Source organism: Ixodes scapularis, unplaced genomic scaffold, assembly GCF_016920785.2.
Source record: "Ixodes scapularis isolate PalLabHiFi unplaced genomic scaffold, ASM1692078v2 PGA_scaffold8__174_contigs__length_109621045, whole genome shotgun sequence".
NCBI lineage: Eukaryota > Metazoa > Arthropoda > Arachnida > Ixodida > Ixodidae > Ixodes > Ixodes scapularis.
Window position 1 is genome coordinate 109,600,268 of NW_024609883.1, and position 20,778 is coordinate 109,621,045.

Sequence of the window (20,778 nt, forward strand, 5' to 3'; positions counted from 1 at the left end):
AAACCATAGTGAGAGAGAGAAAGAGAGAGAGTGAAAACCGAACTTTATCTGGGCATTGCGCGAGGAGCGCGCTGTCCTCACCTGAAGAGTATTAGCTTACACCGTGATGCTGGTTTGGCCGTCCCCTTACAAAAAACAAAAATAGCTCCCTTTTTGCCCTCCTCGTCACCCCCTCGTAGAGTTGAAACAACACCCAAGTAGAGAGCTACCGTGGAGCCAGGCAGGCGTTCAGTAAGCCGGCGGCCAGGCGCCTCTGAGTCCACGGTCGACTCGTCGGTCGCTGTAGCTTCTTCGCCTTCTCGGTCGCGTCTGGTGGCGCCTTTGTATTTTGCCGCCTGTTGCCGCCATACTACACGTAGATTTTTTTTTTTTATGTTCGGTTTTTTCTTTCTTACAAGCGTTTTTAGTGTGTTTTTTTAGTGAGCCGCGGGGGGCATGCATGCTTTAAAGCAGTGTGTCGAACCGAAAAAAATACGGGTTCGGTTACGGTTCAGGAGCAGGTAAATTTATTTTGTTCCGGTTCAGTTCCGGTTCGATTAATTCGATCCGCGAACCGGTTCGGGGCGCTGAACCGGTTCGGAAATTATAAATGACAAATTGCAACATCAAAATAAATTACAAATAAAACATCTGAAATCAGCACATACGAAACGGGATACATCGTAGTGTAAGGCTCAGGGATTTCTACCAGGAATGGTTTCTTTATGGGCACTCAAAGGTTACCTCACCGACGTTTACGCATTCGGACTTCATCTAATTGGGTCCGACGCAGTAGCTGTAAAATCTGCGGCCTCCTTACAAACCCACTTACAAGTAGAGCTCGCTAACTACCCCGCCACCTCGGCGTGTAAGCAATTGAAGGAACAGTGGGGAGAAAATACAGCTTTCTTTATTTGAACTAGCCTTCGGTAACTCAAATTAGACCCTTAAAGAAGTTTTCATTAAACAAGATACAAAATATGAAAAACACTTCACCGAACGCAACGCCAGAAGGACGTAATAGGATAAATATTAAAATAGAAGAGTTCGCTGTCTCACAAATATGTTATACCCCTGTCAGACGGGCTAGTTTAGTGTCACTACAAGCGAGTGCACTTCGCGCTTAGTGTCATTTCTGTAGTGTGCCACACGATTCCTTCCTAAGGAACCCACTTGGCTTGGAGTGAGTTTGACGAACTCACTTCGCTCGATCGAGTGCGTGGCATCAATAGGAGTGTTTCCACAGTAAAACATAACAACACAGAAACCAAAAACGTGGCGTAAGTTTTATTTTATAAAGAAAAAGAAATTCGTGAAAGACACGACATGTAAAAAAGCGGCATTGCAAAAAAAAAAAAAAATAGTGGGGTGAACTTGGAGTTTAGTCTGATCTGAATCAAGATTAGCGGAGCGCTGAATCATAGCCTCCTCTATACGGAGAAAGCCTGGCACATCGACGACTTAGCCATAGGGCGCGCGGCCGCAGGAAAAAGGAGAGGAGGAGCGCGCCGAACGGTGACCAATATGGTAGCGCAGAGCAGAAAGGGCAGACCTAGACAGCGAGCGCTTGGGTCATGAGCGGCCGCTCCCCGAACCACGCTTGTTTTTGTGTTTTCGTCACCGTCGTTTTCGTACTCCGGGAGAAACGGGCGCGGCGATTCGAAAGGGCGCAGGGAGAAACGGGAAAATGTGGACGTTGAGTTTCTCCTCTCCACGATAGCGACAAGAAAAGAGAAAAAAAAAAAGATTGTTTCTGCGTTTGACCGCTCCCTCTTTTGTGGCGCTAGCGGTCAAGGTTCTCTCCGCTCCCGTTTCTCCGCCCCTCCTTTCCCATTTACGGCGGCCGTCTTTTCACGCGACGCGCCAGGCTTTCTCCGTATAAAGGAGGCTATGGCTGAATTGATAAAAGACGACGACAAAGTCAGTCATTCATGGCTATCTTGGTTAGTAGAGAATGATAGAACCTACTTTTGTTTCAGCATGTAACTATTCGAGACTACACGATAATTATGATTTGATTTGGCAGTGTCAGGGCCTCCTCGTAGACTTCCGTGGAACGAAGCGGAACGCCAAAGTTGGATATGCTTCGTTCTTTATCATGGCTTGCGATGATCGATCAGAATCATCCAATTGGCATCAAAATCGTTCATTAATGTAACGTTGTTTCAGAGCACAGCTCCTAGGCACCCGTTTCTGGGTTGAGCGGCGTCGGCGTAACCCCGCGTTGCATTAAGGGCTGTTCCCAAAATTACGTCACACGTGACGTCACGTGTGTCGTCACGTGTGACGTCACGAGGGTAAAATTTTCCCGCTAAATTTTGCGGTAAAAGTTTTTCCTATGTTTGGCGGAAAATTTTTCCGCTAAATATAGAGGAAACATTTTACCCGTGTGACGTCACGTGACGTCACACTTAAAATTTCAGATGGCGTATCATGTGACGTCACATGTCAATTCAGCGGGAAATTTTCCCGGCTAAATTTAGTGGGAAATTTAGCGAAAATTTTACGCTAAGTGGAATGGGAACAGGAGAGGAGGATGGGAGGGTGCGGAGGGGGAGCAGCCGGCATACCCTCCCCTTCGTACCCTTCTTTCCTCCTCCTCAAGAGCTGCGCTCCAATTCAGCATTACAGAGAATTGTAAACGTCAAATATTTTTAACGTGTCTTTATTAAGGGGTATCGGTGGCCGAGTGCGCTAGCGCCCACCTGATCGAAGTACGTGGAGAGAAAGCTCGCGCTGAAGTGACCCAGTGATCCTGAGCTCAATCCCCAGCCCTGCCCGAAGAACACACTTCCAATGAAGTGAGTTCGGGGAGCACACTACGCTCGCTCCTGTAGACCGAGTGTGTAATCTCGATAGCAGTGTTCAAGGAGTTAAAATAATAGAAGAAATTAACGCTGCGTGAAATTAGTATTATTTTGATAGGAGTAATATTAGATGCGCACATGTTTCCTGTAGGCAGGAAAGTAGTGCATTGTAGAGAAACAAGCGGCTAATCTAGTTTTCAGCCTTGGCCCCTACGCGACGGCCAGCGACGGCCAGGAGGCACCCGCCAGACTCCACCAGGAATCTGAAGGTGGCAGGAGAGACGCGAAAGGCTTGCTTGAAATAGAACTCGCCCAAATGGGGCAAGGTGTCTTCGAACCACCGTTCGTTCCTCTGGAAAGTCCAGCGTTCTCGACTGATCACGGGTAGGTGGTCGGTCATGAGAGCGGCTATGGTGAAGGCATTGGCCTGCAGCTGCTGATCGATGTCACTTGAAACTCTTGTCTGTGCGTCGGCATCCAGGTCCAGCTGCCTCTTATCTGAAAGGCGTTGGGCTCTCACGGAGAAAAGTGCCCAACCACGCGCTTCCACTGTCCAACATCGCGGATATCGCCCTCCAGCTCGTCCTACACAGACTCGATGCTTCATTGTGGCGAGTGGCGAGTGACCGAGTGGGCTCGCGCACACCAGCTGGGCTCAATCCCGACTTCTGCTCATTTCGATCTATACTCTGTTTCACCTTATGTTGTACCGCAGACAAGGCTAGATGCGCGAGCTCATAGCGTTGGGAGCTACTCTTAACGCACGAGAGCTTGTGCCGCCTTGATGTGGCCTAGAGCAAAGAGCTCGCGCTTGTAGCCTTTTCTGCGGTACAGAAGGTGAAACAGAGTATCGTACCGGCGTGCGGACATGTATCACTGGCTTGAAATGACTGATCGTAATGATCAAATTGGATTTAAATTTTGATTCAAATTCGTGACTTAGCGCAACAATGTGTGGTAACGTGTTTCTAATAAGACGACGAAGTTATTTATGAAAAAATGCGTATGCACTGTAATATGTTGCGTGTCCATTACTTACCCATCGTTATTGCCATCATTTTGGAGTGACACTAAGTTTTCCCGTGTAGCACCAACATACTTGGAGTGTGTTTCAACGGGTTGAAGTGCACTCGCTTGTAGTGACACTAAACTAGCCCGTCTGACAGGGGTATTAGCTTCTAAGTGCCTATGCGAAACCGGATGCATTATTATCAAACTCCACAGCCTTTTCTTTTCTCATTCCGATGGAAGCAAGCTTCAAGAACTCGCGCGTTCTAGAAACGTGTTATGAAATGAGCACACAGCAGCATTTAGGATTTACGAGATTGTAGGAAAATGAAATCCCGTGACGCGATTTTTTTTTTTTTCGCACAGCCTTCCAATTCTCTTTCTTCCGTACAAGCCGCGACCAGCGCAATACTGGTTCCTATGTAAAGATTCAATGATGCAGCGTTTGTCAAAGTTCATGGGTGCAGCGTTTATATTCTTAAGACTGAGTGGAGAAGAAAAATATGTAAGCGAGGTGTGTGTCAGTTGACGGCACTCAAAAAACAAATGGCATTGATAGCACATTCATTGTCAACAGCGCGTGGCCGAACCGTTTTGACATGAGCCGGTAACCGTTATTTTTTTTCCGGTTCAGTTCCGGTTCGGGTTCATCGCGATAACAATATAACGGTTCGGGTTCGGGTTCAGTTCCGGAAAAAATACCGGTTCGGTTCCGGTTTTCGGTTCGGTTCGGTTCCGGTTCGACACCCTGCTTTAAAGTGTCTGTCCCGCCTTCGTCAGGAAAGGCATTTCGCTGCTGTCGCATTGTGCGAGTGAGCGGACCACTTTTCTTTTAATGCGTTCGCATTAGTATCCACACGACAGGGAAAAGCTGACGCCGTCCGTCTCGCGGACAAAAACAGTGAAAAGCAAAGCGCGCCGCCTAGAGAGGGAGGAGGCTAGTGAAGGATAAAGGTGAGACGGAGGCGACGTCACAGGGCGGAAGCCAATGCGCGCGCGGGAAACCGGTGAGTAGCGAAAGCAGCGTCAGGCAGCGCATGCCGTATAGTTACTTTTAATTGCAACTGTTCATAGAATTGAAATAACTCTTTGCATAAAAAAGAAATTCTCCAAACCTAGGCATGCTGGTATCAATTGGTCTGGCCATACTGTCCACAAAGTCAAACCGGTCGAATCTTGTTAAAAGGTCGAAGGTTTGTCGAACCAGTTCGAACCCGTCGAAACCCGAAAGTTCGACCTAAAACTCCGGTTCGACACAAGTTCCCGACACCCCTAGTGACAACGTTACTAGAACAACTCAGTTGGGAAACTGCCATGGAGCCTGCTTTGAATAAGTGGCTCCGATCCGCACTCGAGAAACGAACTAATGGCAGTCGCAACGCCGCCCCCATTTCTCCCGCAGTGCCCACTCCGACAACTGCACGGCTGCACGTGTTGATTCAGTTCGAGTCGCGGAAGGGCCGGTGGCGCCATCTCGCAGTGCCTTTTCGCAGTAGCTAGATTATTCAACTTTCATGTTTTGTAGAAGAACTTGTAGTTAAGCTCGTTGGTGAACGTCGGAAATCATGGTGTAAGGCGCAAAAAACAACGGACACAAGAGAGAAAACAGACATACAGGGCGACGAGTCATGTTTTGACTTATCGCCAAAGGGCGGCGCTGTTATCGTATTTAGCTTGGTCTCGGTTGGTCTCGGTGGACGCGAACGGTTCGTGTTTCACGGGTGTGTTTCCCAACTGGGTGTTTTAGCAACGTCGCGGCTCGTGCTCAGCAGCCGTAGACTGCGCTATGCCCTCCAGTGAACACTCCCAATATCGCGAGCTCACCCGCGTTTCTTGCTTTGAGAAGTGCCTTTCTGGCGCGTGCGCTCACTCTACGAAAGAACGTTACGAAGCCGCGGTATCGTGCTCTCGCGCTTGCAGCCTTGGCTACAGTTTCAGTTTGAGGACCAACCAAGTATATAGACCTTTAAAAAAAATGGCTCTTGGCCGGTTCCGTTCTCAATGTTCGTGCATGGCGCGTGACTTGCTCGCTTTCGGAAGCGGCAAACATGTGCTTGCTGGGCTGAGGACTTCTAAATATGTATTAGAACGGTGTATGGTATTCGCTGGCGGCAAATAGCCGAGTTCATTTCTCATGAGCTTATGGCGAGCTTCCGCCGTGCTTGTGCAACGTGTGTTCCACATCATCAAGAGTCTTGGCAGAGCTTATTAGTGTAAGCTCGTTTTGAGCATGCCCGTGAGGGGCACACTCAGATATGGCATCCAGTGAATACTTGCTATAGGGAGTATTCACTGGCGGTCTTGACTGTGTGCGCGACTGCTGAGCGTGTGCTGAAGGCAAGCTTCCGCAGTTCTACGTACATTCCACACCATCAAGATTGCCGGTCTTAGCAGCCTATTAGTATGAGCTCGTTCTGAGCATGCGCTCTAAACGGCACCCTCAAATACGGCGTTCAGTGAATACTCCCTCTAGCGTGCTTTTTTGGGATGCAACTTTCCGTAAAAGCGTATGAGGGCGCGTTCATTGCTTTGTTTGTGTTATGCACGCGCACTTTCTGGGTGACCGCAATAGGTCTATAGGAAGTATTCACTGGCGGCCATAGCTGTGTGCGCGACTGCTGAGCGCGTGCTGATGGCGAGCTTCCACAGTTATTTTGCAACGTGCATTCCGCACCCTTAAGATTGCGGTCTTATCAGCCTATTAATGTGGGCTCGTTCTGAGCATACGCTCTAGACAGCACCCACAAATATGGCGCCCAGTGAATACTCCTTATAGGGAGTATTCACTGGCGGCCATATCCGTGTGCGCTGCTGCTGAGCGCGTGCTGACGGCGAGCTTCCGCAGTCCTTTTGGAGCGTGCGCATTTAGCACCATCAAGGTTGCCGGTCTTAGCAGGCTATTAATGTGAACTCGTTCTGAGCATGCGCTCTAAACATCGCCCCCAAATATGGCGTCCAGTGAATAACTCCTATTGCTAAATTACCCAAGCATCAAGGAGAATGCAGGGATTAGTGCTCCACGCGCCGCACATGCTGGCCTCAGCAGTAGTAACTTTTCTAAAGCAAATGCCTAAAACCAATTCTGGCACGCGCGTTCATCAACGCCTTTATTTTGGTTACTAATTACTTCGCATCTTTTATACGGTAAAGCATGTGCGTGTGGTGCGTGGAACACGAATCCCTGCATTCTTTTGAAGCTTGGATAATTTAGCAATAGGTTTAGAGCGAGCATTGACTGGATTGTGATTTAGCACGCGTGGACTGTGATTTTACATAGACCTCTTTCGAAAGTAACGTGCCCATTTTTAAAATGCCTGAAGTGCTGCACAATGCCGAATAACGATCGATATCACAGAACGTGAGATTCAAAAAACTACGTAAGCTGGAAATGAAGAAGCAGAGTTTCTAGGGTTCCAGAATCGGCATCGTATTTTGTGTCCACCATCGTGCAGGGGTTTTACAACTTCCAACAGAGGGCACACTTTCGGAAGGGGTTTATTCTAATGATTTAACGAAAGTGCTTACCCGGACAACGTAACCGCCACCACTGAGGAATACAATTATCTGCGCACCATGCAAAATCACATGGTTTGTTTCGTTTGCCAGCTCCCTGATGTCATCGTCACTTACTTGTACTGCGATAGGTGTTGGCGAAGGGCGTTCACTCCTTCTTCTTGTAATCCTGTAAGTTGATGAAGAACCAGACCGGAGACGCGAGGATGGCCCCGGCTATCACCGAGATGTGCACCAACTTCTCGGCAGTCGAGACGCGGACCAGCGGAGGCGTGCCGATGTACCGCGTCACAGAGCTGTGGCGAGCTTGCATGGCAGGGGAGCTCAGGATCGCAGAGGTCTTCCGAAGGACACTGGTCATCGTCTTCTCCTTGACGGGCAGGTACGGACGCCTAGAGAACAGAGCGAGAATTTCGTCAGAAAGAACTTGACTTCTTCTTTTCTGCTCAGCAACCATGCCAAAACTCTGCCTCCAATTGAAAAAAAAAGAAAAAAAAAACATTTTTGACACGCGCATTATTTTTTAGGTTTCTTTTTCCTCTGAGACCGATCTCACCATGCACTCTGCGCATGCGTGACGCCGTCATAACTTCAATCCGTAGGCATACTCTATCTCGCCTTACGATGTACCGCAGGAAAGGCTACAAGCGCGTGCACGTTGCTCTAGGGCACACCTCGGCGGCATGAGGGCTCGTGCATTAGGGGCAGCTGTCAACGCTATGAGCTCGAGCTTCTAGCCTTCGCTGCGGTAAAAAAAAATAAGGTGAAACGGAGTATTAGCGGCGAGATGTTTCGGTGGCGCCCTCGTTCGGTTACCTTTCGTGACGTCATTACCTTGTGAACAACAAGTTTGATGGTGTTTGTAATGGGCATGGTGGAAGCCTGAAATCATAGCGCTTTCAAAACAACACTGCCAAAACCGTCAGAATGGAAGTTCTTACATTCCTCTTACTTCCGTCCATGAGACACCCTTTGCTGACGTCATAGTCAGCATTCGGCCAATTGTGGTGGGCCGACCACAGCGACGCTTTCGTTCGCTCACGTCGCCAATAGTAGGAGGCAGGCGGCAGCAGGCGGCATGCAGTGTGTACGCGACCACGGCTCGAGCCGTCTCGTTCTCTGCACGCGAAGGGCTGCAGCCGAGTTTGTCGCACGCGAAGAAAGCAAGTTCCCTCGTTACATCGTGGCAGCAATGGTGTAGGCACTGTAGTGTAGGCAAACCGTCTGGTGAGATCGGTTTGTTGACAGGGCAGCAAAAGCTCCAGGTGCGAGCTATGACACGCTCTTTGCCTTGAAATATTAGCGGCGATATGTTTTGGTGGCGCCCCCCTATCCTATGGTTTCCTTTCGTGACGTCATTACCTTGCGAACAACAAGTATGGTGGTGTTTGTAATTAGCATGATGGAAGCTTCAAATCATTTCGCCCTCAAACCAAGACTGCGAACACCGTCAAAATTGAAGTTATCATTACTCTTATTTCTGTCGATGAGAAAACCTTTGCTGACGTCATAGTAAGTTTTCGCCCAATCGTGGAAGACCGACCACAGCGACGCTTTCGATCGCGCACGTCGCCAATAGTCAAGGCACTGTGCTTCTAGCGTAAGCACTCGGGCCGCGAAAGGAAGTGCACAAGCCCCAACGTGTAAAGCCCCTTCATGTTTTAAAAGTAGCGCAACGTGCGTCGATGCACGAGGCACGTGCAACGTGCAGCCCTTGGGAAGATCATGGCGGCACAGCGCAGCGCTGAGCTAGAGATGTTTTGGTTGCGCCCTCCTATGGTTTCCTCTTGGAACGTCATTACCTTGCGAACAACAAGTTCAATGGTGTTTGTAAATAGCATGGTGGAAGCTTGAAGTCATTGCACTCTTAAAGTAACACAGCCATCACTGTCAAAAATAAAATTCTTGCATTCCTCTTAGTTCCGTCGATAGAGAATCCTTTCCTGTTGTCATAGTCAGCATTTGGCCAATCATGGCAGGCCGATCACAGCGACGCTTTCGATCATTCACGTCGCCAATAGCTCTGCGCTGCGCTGCACTCTCGAGACACGTGCCGCGCGGCACGTGTCTCAATTATTTCCTCCGCAACAATGAATGGTGCCACTTATCCCAGGACAGAGGGGCTTGGTGTTCACACGAGAGAGAAGGGGTGTTCACATTTCTACCTCGTGTGAATACCCCTTGTGTTCACACGAGGGAGAAATCCCGGGGATTTCTCCCCGGCGTGCGCGCATCACGAGACGAAAACGCGAGGCTTTTGCACATCGCAAAGCCTGACGTTTTCGTCGCGGGATGCGCGTGCCAGAAATCCCCGGGATTTCTCCCTCGTGTGAATACCCCGCGAACGTGTCGCCTTGAACGTCGCCTCCACTACTGCGTGAGTTCGCGTGCTCGACAGACCTTTTCACGCCGTATAGTGCTCGCGCAGGGCGTCCCATACCGGTGCCGAGCCTGACGCATGCACCTTCCGTCGTGCTTCGGTGGCCCGTGTGCGCTCGAAGCCCGTTCTTCACTTCACTTGTAAACTTCTGTTGTTGTTTTTTTTTATTATTATTATTATGCACCGGTTTTATTGCAGCGATATAGGTGTGCGTATACCCATAAATGATGAAAAACAGGTTCTAAAGAATCACATATATGATTACTTTACATAAAAAAAAAACTTTCATTAACTTTTTTATGGCGAGATTCTGTTGAAGAGAGAAAAAAAACAGTTGCTATTGAAATTCTTCCTCATCAAGGTTTGATTAGCATCACTTAATTAGTCAATAAATCAGTTTACTTTACTGCGGAAGAGCCATCCTTCTAAAGGTCCTTGACTCAAATTTAGGCAAACGAGTCGCCTGACGAAGCACCAAGGACCACTATCCGGTCACTGAACTAAAGTCATTGCTACGCTGCCAGGTCCAATGTGCCACGTGCGTCTAGGTCATAAATAATTTGCGTAACCAATTAAATAATGAAAGGAACGTTTTCCTCCTCTCACATAAGGAAAAGGGTACATCTGAGGGCGCTTCTTGTGATTTCTTCCGCTTTTGTCCTCGTCGGTAACGCCATATTTTGAGAGCGACCGCGACATGCAGAGTCCCAACCCAAGAGGAGGAAGGAAAATAGAACGGATAATTAGACGAGGAAGGAATTGGACAGCTCTCACAGGACCAGTTGACGAGAGTAACATCCACGGAGGAGTGAATAGGAATTAATTTAATTCATTTAACCCCACATTATGCCTTTAAAATAGATGGGCGTATATATTTAGCTATTCCACGGTGGCTAAAAGGACTGACCAGCCATTGACAAAACGAATATTCTTTACTTTTGTGCACACAACACGTTCACACCTTGGTGATGAAAAATAAGTAAAAAAAGGGCAATATTCTTTGAGCTTATTTTTATGTCTTACAGCTGCTTCGTCGCACTGGTGTGGCTGGGCACTTCAACCTCCAGGAATATCCTCCCAATCCGCGTGCAGCGACGCACTGAGTCCTGCCTACGCAGAGCGTCCGCATCGCGGAGCACGGGCTCCGTCGCGTTCTCGTACAGCACCTTCGTGGCGTCAGCGAAGCCCGCAGCTACAGCCAAATCCAACGCGGTCCTGCCGTCATTGTTCCTTATGCTAGGGTCGGCACCGAACTGAAGGAGCAGCGCCAAAGAGCGGTCGTGTCCCCTGCGGGCTGCTACATGCAAAGCCGTGTCCCCTTGCAGGTCTTGAACGTCGCAGACGCCGCTGTGCCTCAGCAGGGGTTCAAGGACGCTGGTGGCGTTCCTCGCCGCGCAGTAATGAAGGACCGTCTGACCAAAGCGGTCGCATAGGTCTACCTCGATGCGATCTAGGGCTGTTCCGGCTCCGTTGGGAGCATTTCTGTTTTGGTCGGCATTCTGATCGTCGCAATGTGTTCCGTTGTGAGTCGTCTTTTCGTCGTCGTGATGAGACGACACGCCCAGGGTAGCATCATCTACGTCTTGAACTGTTATCGTTATTTCTGAGTCATTACTATCACCGGTTTTTTGGTGATTCGAGTAATCTTGATGCCTGTTCCCATGCTTTTCTTCAGTACTCTTATCTGGAGGTATCTCCGCTCCGTTTTGACGCTGGATCGCGTCATTCTGGTTTTGCGTGACCTCCGGCTGCTTGCCTTGAGATTGATCTGCTTGTTGAAGTGTGTCCTGACTGGCCTCATGTTCCAAGATCTCTTGATCTCGGTCGTCATCTTGTTCTTTGACTTGATCACCGTCTAGGCTAGATGCATGTTGACTTGTGATTTCGCACTCGTTTCCTTTGTCTTGCCGGTTCCTCAGTTCCTCGTCCGGAGACTTGCACCCGGCTCGTTCGACCTCATTTAGGTTCTTGTGCTTGGGTTTTTTAATGCTGCTCTTTCCTCGAATGTCGTTCTCTACGATGTCTCCTTCCGGAACGGCTGATAAGACCAGCTTCCCCTTCGCCCGCCTCAAGCCGCCGCTCCTTCCTCTTCGGAGGACTTCGACGTGCTCAAGAAGGGCTAACGCCGTCTCGTAGTTCCCGTTCACAACAGCAAGATGCAGGGGTGTCTCCCCTCGGTTGTTTTGAGCATTACACAACGTCATTGCTGGCACCGCGTCCAGCACAACCCGAACCACCTCAGGGCGATCATGGCGACCGGAGGACGCCAGATGCAACGCGGTGTCTTTTGTGCACGTGACCGCACCGACGTTGGACATCCGCGCCACCTCTTTCAAGACCTCCAGCTGCGAAGCAGTCGGCGTCACATTCGTAGACACGGCACTCTTCACAATCACGTGAAGCGGCGTCAAGCCACCCGCTGAATCGGCCACGTCCCAGCGAGCGGTGAGTGATTGCAGCAGAAGCCTGGCAACATCGGGGCTCTTGAAGACTTCGTGCATGGCGGTCCAGCCACTGTTGTCTCCGAGGCTAGGGTCACAGCCGGCGTCCAGAAGAGCGGCTGCAACCTCTGGTTGGTTGTGGCGGGCGGCTTCGAGAATGGCCGTGCTCCCACCACCATCCCGGTTCGGGTCGTCGGGGTCCACGAGTCCGGTGGCTAGAAGTGTTGAGACGGTGGTGACGTCACCTGCCCTGACGGCGTCGTGGAAACGCTTGCTCGCGGCGGCTTCCGCGTCCGAACCTTCCATGCTGCAGCTGCGAATAAGACGAGGTCAAGTGTGAACCACAGCGCTGTGAACCGTGTGAACTATTCTACTCTCTACTCCATGCCGCCAGAGAAGGCCAGAGAGCTCTTGGTGGAAGGCAACGGAGATATGACTGCCGCATTCTGCGTAGATATATGTATATTCCGACTACAGAAGCGGTCAAAGTTAAAAGATAGTGAGAACACACAGCAGCCGCTTATCGCCTTGAGATTGATACGGGGGCGATAACCTAGTAAACAGCGGAGGTTATGACCCGAGGGAGCAAATCGGAGCGTTGGAGCGAACTGCACGTGACACCTTATTTTTGTAGCGTGCGCTCCACAGTGTGACTGAAGATCTGTCAGGTGCTTCGCTCAAAGGTTCTGACTCGCCTGAGAAGGCTATAGCGTTCGCTTTTTGCCAAATGCTGAAACAAAGTTTATGAGCTGTTCACTCAAAAAGAAAAAAAGCGTGTTTACTGGTATGCAAAGTTATGTAAAAATGTAAGAACTTACCCTACAGAATCATTGCAATCAAAATTTTCGAAGGTCCCAATTATGTCACTTACGGTCTCAACAGGCGACTGGCTCGCATCTTTCTTTGGGTCACTCCTACAACCACAGGCTTGTTTTCAGTCTCGTCTCTGAAAAAATAATAAACGAAAGAAAAAAACACGTCAACCTCAGATGACATCCTCGTGCATACATCGTCGTAGTTACTTGCTGACTATGATATTACTCCTCCATCCTGTTATAATGTCGTCTGTCAATGTTGGTTTAGGAATGTGTTCAGCAGACGAACAGCACTGACAAACTGGTCATCTTAGAGCATGAGAGGCAGCAAAACTCGGCTCTCTGCGAAGTGCTATGATTTTCAGGGTTCCTCTCTGAGCTCGAGATTTACAGTTTGATTTTACACTTCGAGGTCTTCAATCCGTTTTCGTTCTCAGAAGCATAATTTATTTAGAACGCAATACAAAGGATCCCTTGTCATGGACTTACATTTGGTTTTCTTATCAAAACAAATATTCAGTGAGAGTCAAATCGAACCAAATTATAATAAATCCGGCTCGCGTAGAGTGGCTCGCTTCCTGATCAGGTTAAATAAATTTCCCCCCAAAAAGACGTAAATAGTATCGAGGTTCAATTAACCTGAGATTGGTGGTAGACGTGAAACATCAAAACATGGGAGGGACAGAAGATAGACCGGACGACGTCGTCCTGTCTATTTTCTGTCCCTTCTGCGTTTTGTTGTTTGTCTTCCATTACCAGTCTCGGGTTAAATCAACACGGTTAATATTCACCAGCTCGCCCGCACCCTTACTATATTTTCTTAGTATCGAGGTGTTGTCTACTACCGACGACATGTTGTCTCCGATCGACCTGCGAGTTGGAAGGACGAGTTGACCATCTTGAACCTGATATAGATGAGTACAGTCTTGAATTGTTTAAAAATACTAGAGCGACTTCTTTTGCGGTCACTTTCAGAAGCGAGAAAGCATCCCTGAACTCCCATCCTTACCTCAAGATCCCGTTTCCCCGAGGCATCCAACGCAGAATTAGAGATCCCCGCCTCCACAGACAGACACTTACTCTTCGTCACTGATGGCCAACACGCAGCGTTGCAGTGCCATGCTATTCATGGCCGTCCGTTCCTTTTTGAAGGGGTTCCCGTCGTTTGTAGTGCTGACGACTACACTGGGCGTCGAGTTGCCAGTGTGTCCGAGACATATCGGGTTCTACGAGGCGTCGTCGTTTCCTGCACGCTTTCCGGCCCAACTCCGTTTCACCTCGCGATGAAGCGCAGCGGACGCTACGGGGCATCCCAACCAATCAAACGCTGCGAACAAAACTCGTGACTACGCGCCCCGCACGTTTGCAGCAAAGTCGAAAAAAAAAAATATTTTTATTTGAATTAAATTTATTTGATTTCAATCGAATTAGTTTAATTTAAATCACTAACTAGAAAAAAGTTATTCTCTATTATTTTATGTATTTTAATTTAACGTGGTAGATGGATCGATGAACCCGTCTGATCACTGAAAACAACGCGAAAGGAAGGATTGATTTAGTACATACGAACGCCACCGTACTTGAACAAACGCAGTTTGATTTCATTAGTTGTTAAAAAGCAAACTAGTAATTGTTTTTTTTTTTTTTTTATGTTCTGAGTTGTTTGCAATGGAACTTACGTAACTATAACGAAGTCGAAGGTAGAAAGAAAGCTCGACGCTCTGACCTGTTCAGAAAATCATCTTGATCTTCATTTTCCACCCTTGTTTACGCCCTTCCCAAAGATCACGTGACACGCACGGCAGCGGATTGGTTCCGATTGCTCGTAGCGTTCTGTGTGGTCCATCAAAGGGTGAAACGTAGTGTTGGCGCCACGGACGTCACCACGTTGGGTTGGATATCCGTTGTCGTGTGTGGAGTCGTTGCGCGCCGGCGAATTTTATCGCTTATTATTATTATTTTTTGTTGTTTTGCTTTTTTTTCTGCTTGGCAGGGAACACGAGACGGCTTCTGTGACGCCGCCGCCGGGTTGTTGCTTCCTTTCGTACCAAGTTCCGACAATGACCACGGTAGGATTCTCTGATTTGGTTGCGGAAGAGTCTTCGAAGTGTGTGACGTCGTTGTCGACGTTGAGTCAACTTTCTATTCTTGAAGGTACGAAGTCGGTGGGGTGGATGGACGGTCGGGAGGGCGTCAGAGGTGGTGGTGACGTGCACGTCACGGAGTGCTGCTTTTCGATAATGAAGGACAAAATGCGCGTCGGTGACTCTTCGCGACAATTCTTTGAACGTGGGGTGCTCCTCGACCGCAGACACATGGATGTCGAAAAAGGTTCTAAAAGAACGCAGAATAAATTTAAAAAAAAGGAAAGAAGAAATTGAGGTTTGCTCGTTGAATGGCGTGCCCTGGTAGGAAATAAATACATAAAAATCGACTGGCTTAGACATTCCGTCGAGTTAGACGAAGGTGATTCTTGTGGAACCTGCTATCAGAATGAGATATTCACTGTGACCCGTGGCGAAGAAATTGGCATCTCCTCATTCGTGCACCTCTTCTTTGGTGGCATTGTATCATTTTCTCTGGAATGCCGTGCACGCTTTCTGAATTTCTTGTTTCAGTAAAACGACTGTCTCAAAGGGAGGGGGAGGTCATTACTACGCCGTCACAGTGCTGCGCCATTGGTCGCGCGCGCTATGACGTTATACCAAGAGCTGTGATGGGTTTCTGACACCCTTTCACTGTCTTGTTACGATATGCGACCAACACGAGCAAGGTACGTGAAGGATTCCCATGGAAAGCTATCACTTCAATATAAATACGTATTTTTAGGAAATTCATATTGCGCAATCAGCCGTAATGAGTCTCTGAAGATAGACAACGCAACTGACTGTAATGAGTCTGTGTGTTTATGGAGATGCGTCCATCTTGGAAAGGCCATGATGCCCGCCTGCCGCCTTTCCAATACGTCGGCCATGCTGGATTTTTTTTTTTTTTATGTATACCTTTAATGGTGGAAGCCAAAACCGGTGGCAGAACCACTGGTAGTTCTGACCAAGTCAGTCGATGAGGCTTCTTCTTGACCAAATAGCCCCAAAACAAAACTTTCCAGTGGCGCCACGTGGGAAAACGAGAAAATCGGGAAGCGCACACGTGTGACGTATTTCTCTGCCAAAGTCAAGTGTGTTCGCGCTGTTTACATGACTGATTTATGTTATGTTCCAGAGTTTTCGATAAAGATATTTCGTAGGTAAATAACAAAAGCAGAAGTTTGTACAGGAATTCATTTGGCATACCGTTGGTCAATGGACTTGTTCGATTTACCTCGCTTAATCTACTTCCGTGGACGAAAGTGCAAAACTGTGTACGTTCAGAATGCGTTTTAAAAAAGGCTGCGCTCGTAAATCGAACGAGGCAGCGTGCACCCAGGTGTAGGTGTGGGTTAATGTGTAACAAAACAGAGAGGACGAGGACGGGAACAGGACATCTTTCATGAAAGATGTCCTGCTCCCGTCCTCGTCCTCTCTGTTTTATACTTTCAAGTTTTGTATTGTGGGGACCCCCTCTCCCTGGCTCCTCCGCTCTCCGTGACCTTGCCGGTCCCCGCCGCCGTATTGTCGGGCGCTCCTTCGTTCCCTGTGACCTTCCCGTTTCCAGTCGCCGGCCTGTCGCGGAATGTCCGAGCTCTCCGGGAGGTACGGGGCAAGCGCTCCCTCACCTAGCGCTGACGTCGGAGGGTCGGCTCGCAGCAAGGTTCCCGATTGGACGGTCGGCGGGACAAGGACTTGGGAAGGTCTCAAAAGGGGAACGAAGACAAAGGAAGAGGGCTTGGGCTGCCGACTACACAAGGGACCGGTCATGGAGGCGAGCTCGGACGGCGCTGGACGCTGGCGCAGGGAGTGCGGGCACTACGTCGAGTAGCGGACTCGACAAACGGACCGGACAGCGACCCTGGACGACGATGTTCCCATGACGCGGTGTGGACGACCACCGCTGGGACTCGGAGAAGCTGCTGTGGCAGCGGGCTCTCCCCCGGCCTCGCTGATGACCGTCCCCCGATCCCGAAACCCCCCAAGGCAATGAGTGAGTGAATAAACCCTTTTGCCGAGAGCGAAGCATTGCAGTGTCATATTCATCCGGAGACAGGGTTTGAGGGAATCGGAGTTAGAAGATGCCCGCAGTATCTATTAACCAACACGCTCGTTTTCAATTGTAATGTGTAAGTACATCGAACAAACCCATTCCTCGAACACCGTAAACGCACGATGCGTTTACGGTGTCGGGGTGTCGCGAACTTTTGTCGAACCAGATTTTTTGGTCGAACTTTCGGGGTTCGACTGGGTCGAACCGGGTCGACGAACCTTCGACCTTTTCACCAGATTCGACCGGTTCGACTTTGTGGACAGTGCGGACAGACCTTGATACAAGCATGTCTAGGTTTGGAAATTTTTTTTATGCAAAGGGTTTTTTTATGTTGTGAACACCGGCAATTAAAAGAAACTAATTCTAATCAATGAAGAAATTAATAACTTTATTTTTAGTACTGTATTAACTGAAATAACCAATCAGCGCTGCACTTAATTCATCTCTTAGTCATTATCATGCAATCCGAAGCCAACTGGCCAGCCTGTCGCGCATGCGCACACGAGTCGAACCTCAATAGAAGGTTCGTCGACCTTTCTACTAGAAGTTCGAAACAGTCGAACCTGGTCGAACTCGAATCGCGGCCGGTTCGCGACACCCCTAGTGTCAGCTGCTATCGTGGGACCTTATAGTCAGTGGTGCCAGATTGGGCTATATATATAGCCAAATTGGGCTACATTTTTTGGTGGTTGATAAATTGCTATGTAACTTCTTTTTTTTTTTTTGCTGTTTTTAGGGATTTGGTGAACTTTCAACAAACCTCAAGTTGGCCGTCGAACTTAGAGGTTCGACTAGTTCATTTTTAAACTTCTAATCAGTTCCAAAATGTTTTTCGTTTCCCTTTTGGCTAGTTGAAAGAGGGAGAGAGAAAGAGACGAAGGAGAAATGCTTCAAACTTGTACAAACTTCTGCTTTTACACAATGCACAGAGAAGCAATATTCGCGGAGGTCAAGGGGACTCCCCACAGTTCAGTGCAGGGTGTAAGATACTAGGGGTGTCGCAAACCGGTCGCGGTTCGAGTTCGACCAGGTCGACATTTTCGAACTTTTAGTGGCAAGATCGACGAACCTTGTATTGAGGTTCGACTCGTGTGCGCATGCGCGACAGGCTGGCCACTTGGCTTCGGATTGGATGGTAATGGCTAAGAGATGAATTAAGTGCAGCGCTGATTGGCTATTTCAGTCAATACAGTACTAAAAATTAAGTTATTAACTTCTTCAGTGATTAGAATTAGTTTCTTTTGATTGCAGCTGTTCACAAAATAAAACAACTCCTTGCATAAAAAAAAAATTCTCCAAACCTAGACATGCTTGTATTAAGGTCTGGCCACTGTCCATAAAGTCGAACCGGTTGTGGTATCAGTGTGATAACAGTGTAACAGTGTGACAAAGCTACACGTGGTGTACTCTGGTTATCGGTGACGTCCGCAGGATTGTCTATAAAAGGGCGGACGAAATAAAACACAGGGGCTTCCTTTTCCCAGACGTCCCGTGCGAATGGTTCATTCTTCGTTGCTCGCAATCGCACGCCGATAGTACAGCGGCGCGACATGGTGTCAGAAGTGGGCGTATCATCAGTCTAGGTTCGCGAAAGCAAGCGTAAAAGACTATGGCGAACGAAACGCCACCGGCACCTACGGGAACGTTTGGACTTCAACAGCCACCACAGCTGGACTTCGACAACACAACAGTGTGGCCGGCGTGGATAGAACATTTCGACGATTACCGCTTCGCCACAGGCATCAACGAAAGAACCGGTGAGGCACAAGTCCGCACGCTATTGTACACAATGGGCCGGCAAGCAAGGGAAATGTTTGCCACGTTCGACCTTTCGGCAGAGGAGGCAAAGGACTTCGACCTCGTCAAGCGAAAGTTCGACGAGCACTTCGTCAAGGAACGAAACGTCGTGTATGAAAGTGCATGTTTTCACCGAAGGCTACAGAAGCCAGGAGAGTCCGTGGACCAGTACGTTACGGCACTGCACGTCCTCGCAGACCGCTGCGAATTCGGTGAGATGAAACAACGCATGATCCGGGACCGGTTTGTCGTGGGGCTCCATGACGACAAGCTTTCCGAAAACCTGCAAATGGACGCCAAGCTGACCTTGTCATCGGCGTTAGCCAAGGCACGCCTCAAGTGGTGCACCAGCAGCAGCGAGAACTTCGTTCAGGAGAACCCGGTCAACAGGCCTGTTCTTCGACGAAAGAGGACCTGAACGTGGACGCCGTGAGCCAACGCCGGGATGCACCTCGAAGAAAAGTCTACGGGTCGGAAACATCACATCGGGACAAGCAGTGTTCCTTCTGTGGAGGCGACCAGCATCCAAGGTCGGTGTGTCCTGCAAGGGCACAGAAGTGCTTCAATTGCCACACCAAGGGACATTTCAGCCGGGCCTGCAGGAAGGAGTCGGCGTCGTCTCCAAGAAAGGTACAAGTGTCATCCGTACAACAAGAGACTGGCGAACTTTTTCTGGGGGCGATAAATGTTCCGGACGCGAAAGCGCGGTATGTCCAGATAACCTTGAACTCTGTACCAGTGTTTGCTAAAGTTGATTCAGGAGCAGAAGCCACTCTTGTACCGTCTACGTTTCCAGGCATTCCGTCTAGGCTGGAAACAGCAAGCGAAGTACTGACTGGTGCGGGAGAAAATCGCCTTACGGTACTTGGAAAGTTCAAAGCTAAGTTAATCTGGAAGGACAAAGTGTCGACGCAAACTGTCTATGTCGTGAGTCCGCTTCGCCAGGTACTTCTAGGGTTACCAGCCATAGAGGCTTTGGGAGTTGTAAATTTCATCGATGGTGTGTCTCTTGATAAACAAAATTATGATGTTCTGTACCCGCAGGTGTTCAATGGTCTTGGAACCATTCCGGGAGAATACAACATCCGATTGAATTTGGATGCGGTCCCGTACGCTATACACGCGCCCCGACGAGTCCCGATTCCTATGCGTGAGGCGGTAAAGCAAGAAATTGAAAAAATGGAAGGGATGGGAGTCATCCGGAAGGTCGATGGTCCTACAGACTGGTGCGCCGGGATCGTTCCGGTCTTAAAACCGTCCGGAGACGTACGCGTGTGTGTTGACCTCACACAATTAAACAAAAATGTCCAGAGAGAGCGATACGTGCTCCCAACGGTAGACCAGGCATTGGGACTGCTCGCGGACGCAACGTATTTCTCGAAGTTAGATGCTAATTCGGGATTTCACCAGGTAAAACTAGCAAGGTCATCCCAGGAACTAACGACGTTCATAACGCCCTTTGGAAGGTTTTGTTTCACTAGACTGCCCTTCGGCATTACGTCAGCGCCTGAATACTTCCAAAAAAGAATGTCGGAGATTCTAGATGGCCTCCCTGGCGTAGTTAACATGATGGATGATATCCTGGTGTTTGGTTCGGACAAAGCACAACACGATGAGCGCGTGAAAAAAGTCATGGACAGACTCGCAGAGTCAAACATGACACTAAACGGGGCGAAGTGTGTGTTCGGTGTAAAAGAAGTTAGCTTTCTAGGTCATCTTCTGAGCGCAGATGGCATAAGGCCTGACCCCAAAAAGCTACAAGCGGTCAAAGATATGAAATCGCCGACAAACGTGTCGGAAGTACGAAGTATTCTAGGTATGGCCAATCACTTGGGCCGTTTTCTGCCTAATCTCGCTCAGAAAACTGCACCGTTGCGAGAACTGCTAAAAAAAACCAC

At 49.0% G+C, this 20,778-nt stretch overlaps 1 protein-coding gene across 1 annotated transcript; it reads right to left on the bottom strand.

Moving 5' to 3' along the window:
- Positions 1–10,696: 10,696 nt before the first annotated feature.
- On the bottom strand, positions 10,697–14,097 carry LOC121832845 (poly [ADP-ribose] polymerase tankyrase-1-like). Its single transcript, XM_042286703.1, has 3 exons — positions 14,024–14,097; positions 13,000–13,074; positions 10,697–12,441 (listed from the first exon to the last, which is right to left on the bottom strand). The coding sequence occupies exons 1-3, from the start codon at positions 14,071–14,073 to the stop codon at positions 10,707–10,709; spliced, it is 1,860 nt and encodes a 619-aa protein (XP_042142637.1). The 5' UTR covers positions 14,074–14,097; the 3' UTR covers positions 10,697–10,706.
- Positions 14,098–20,778: the final 6,681 nt, after the last annotated feature.

Bases quoted from the DNA above. Each gene is read 5' to 3' on its own strand.
- LOC121832845 (XM_042286703.1), bottom strand. From the start codon at position 14,073: ATGAATAGCATGGCACTGCAACGCTGCGTGTTGGCCATCAGTGACGAA. The intron at 13,075-14,023 runs GTAAGTGTCTGT...TTATTTTTTCAG, and splicing joins TTGGCCATCAGTGACGAAGA to AGACGAGACTGAAAACAAGC. The intron at 12,442-12,999 runs GTAAGTGACATA...TCTTATTCGCAG, and splicing joins GCCAGTCGCCTGTTGAGACC to CTGCAGCATGGAAGGTTCGG.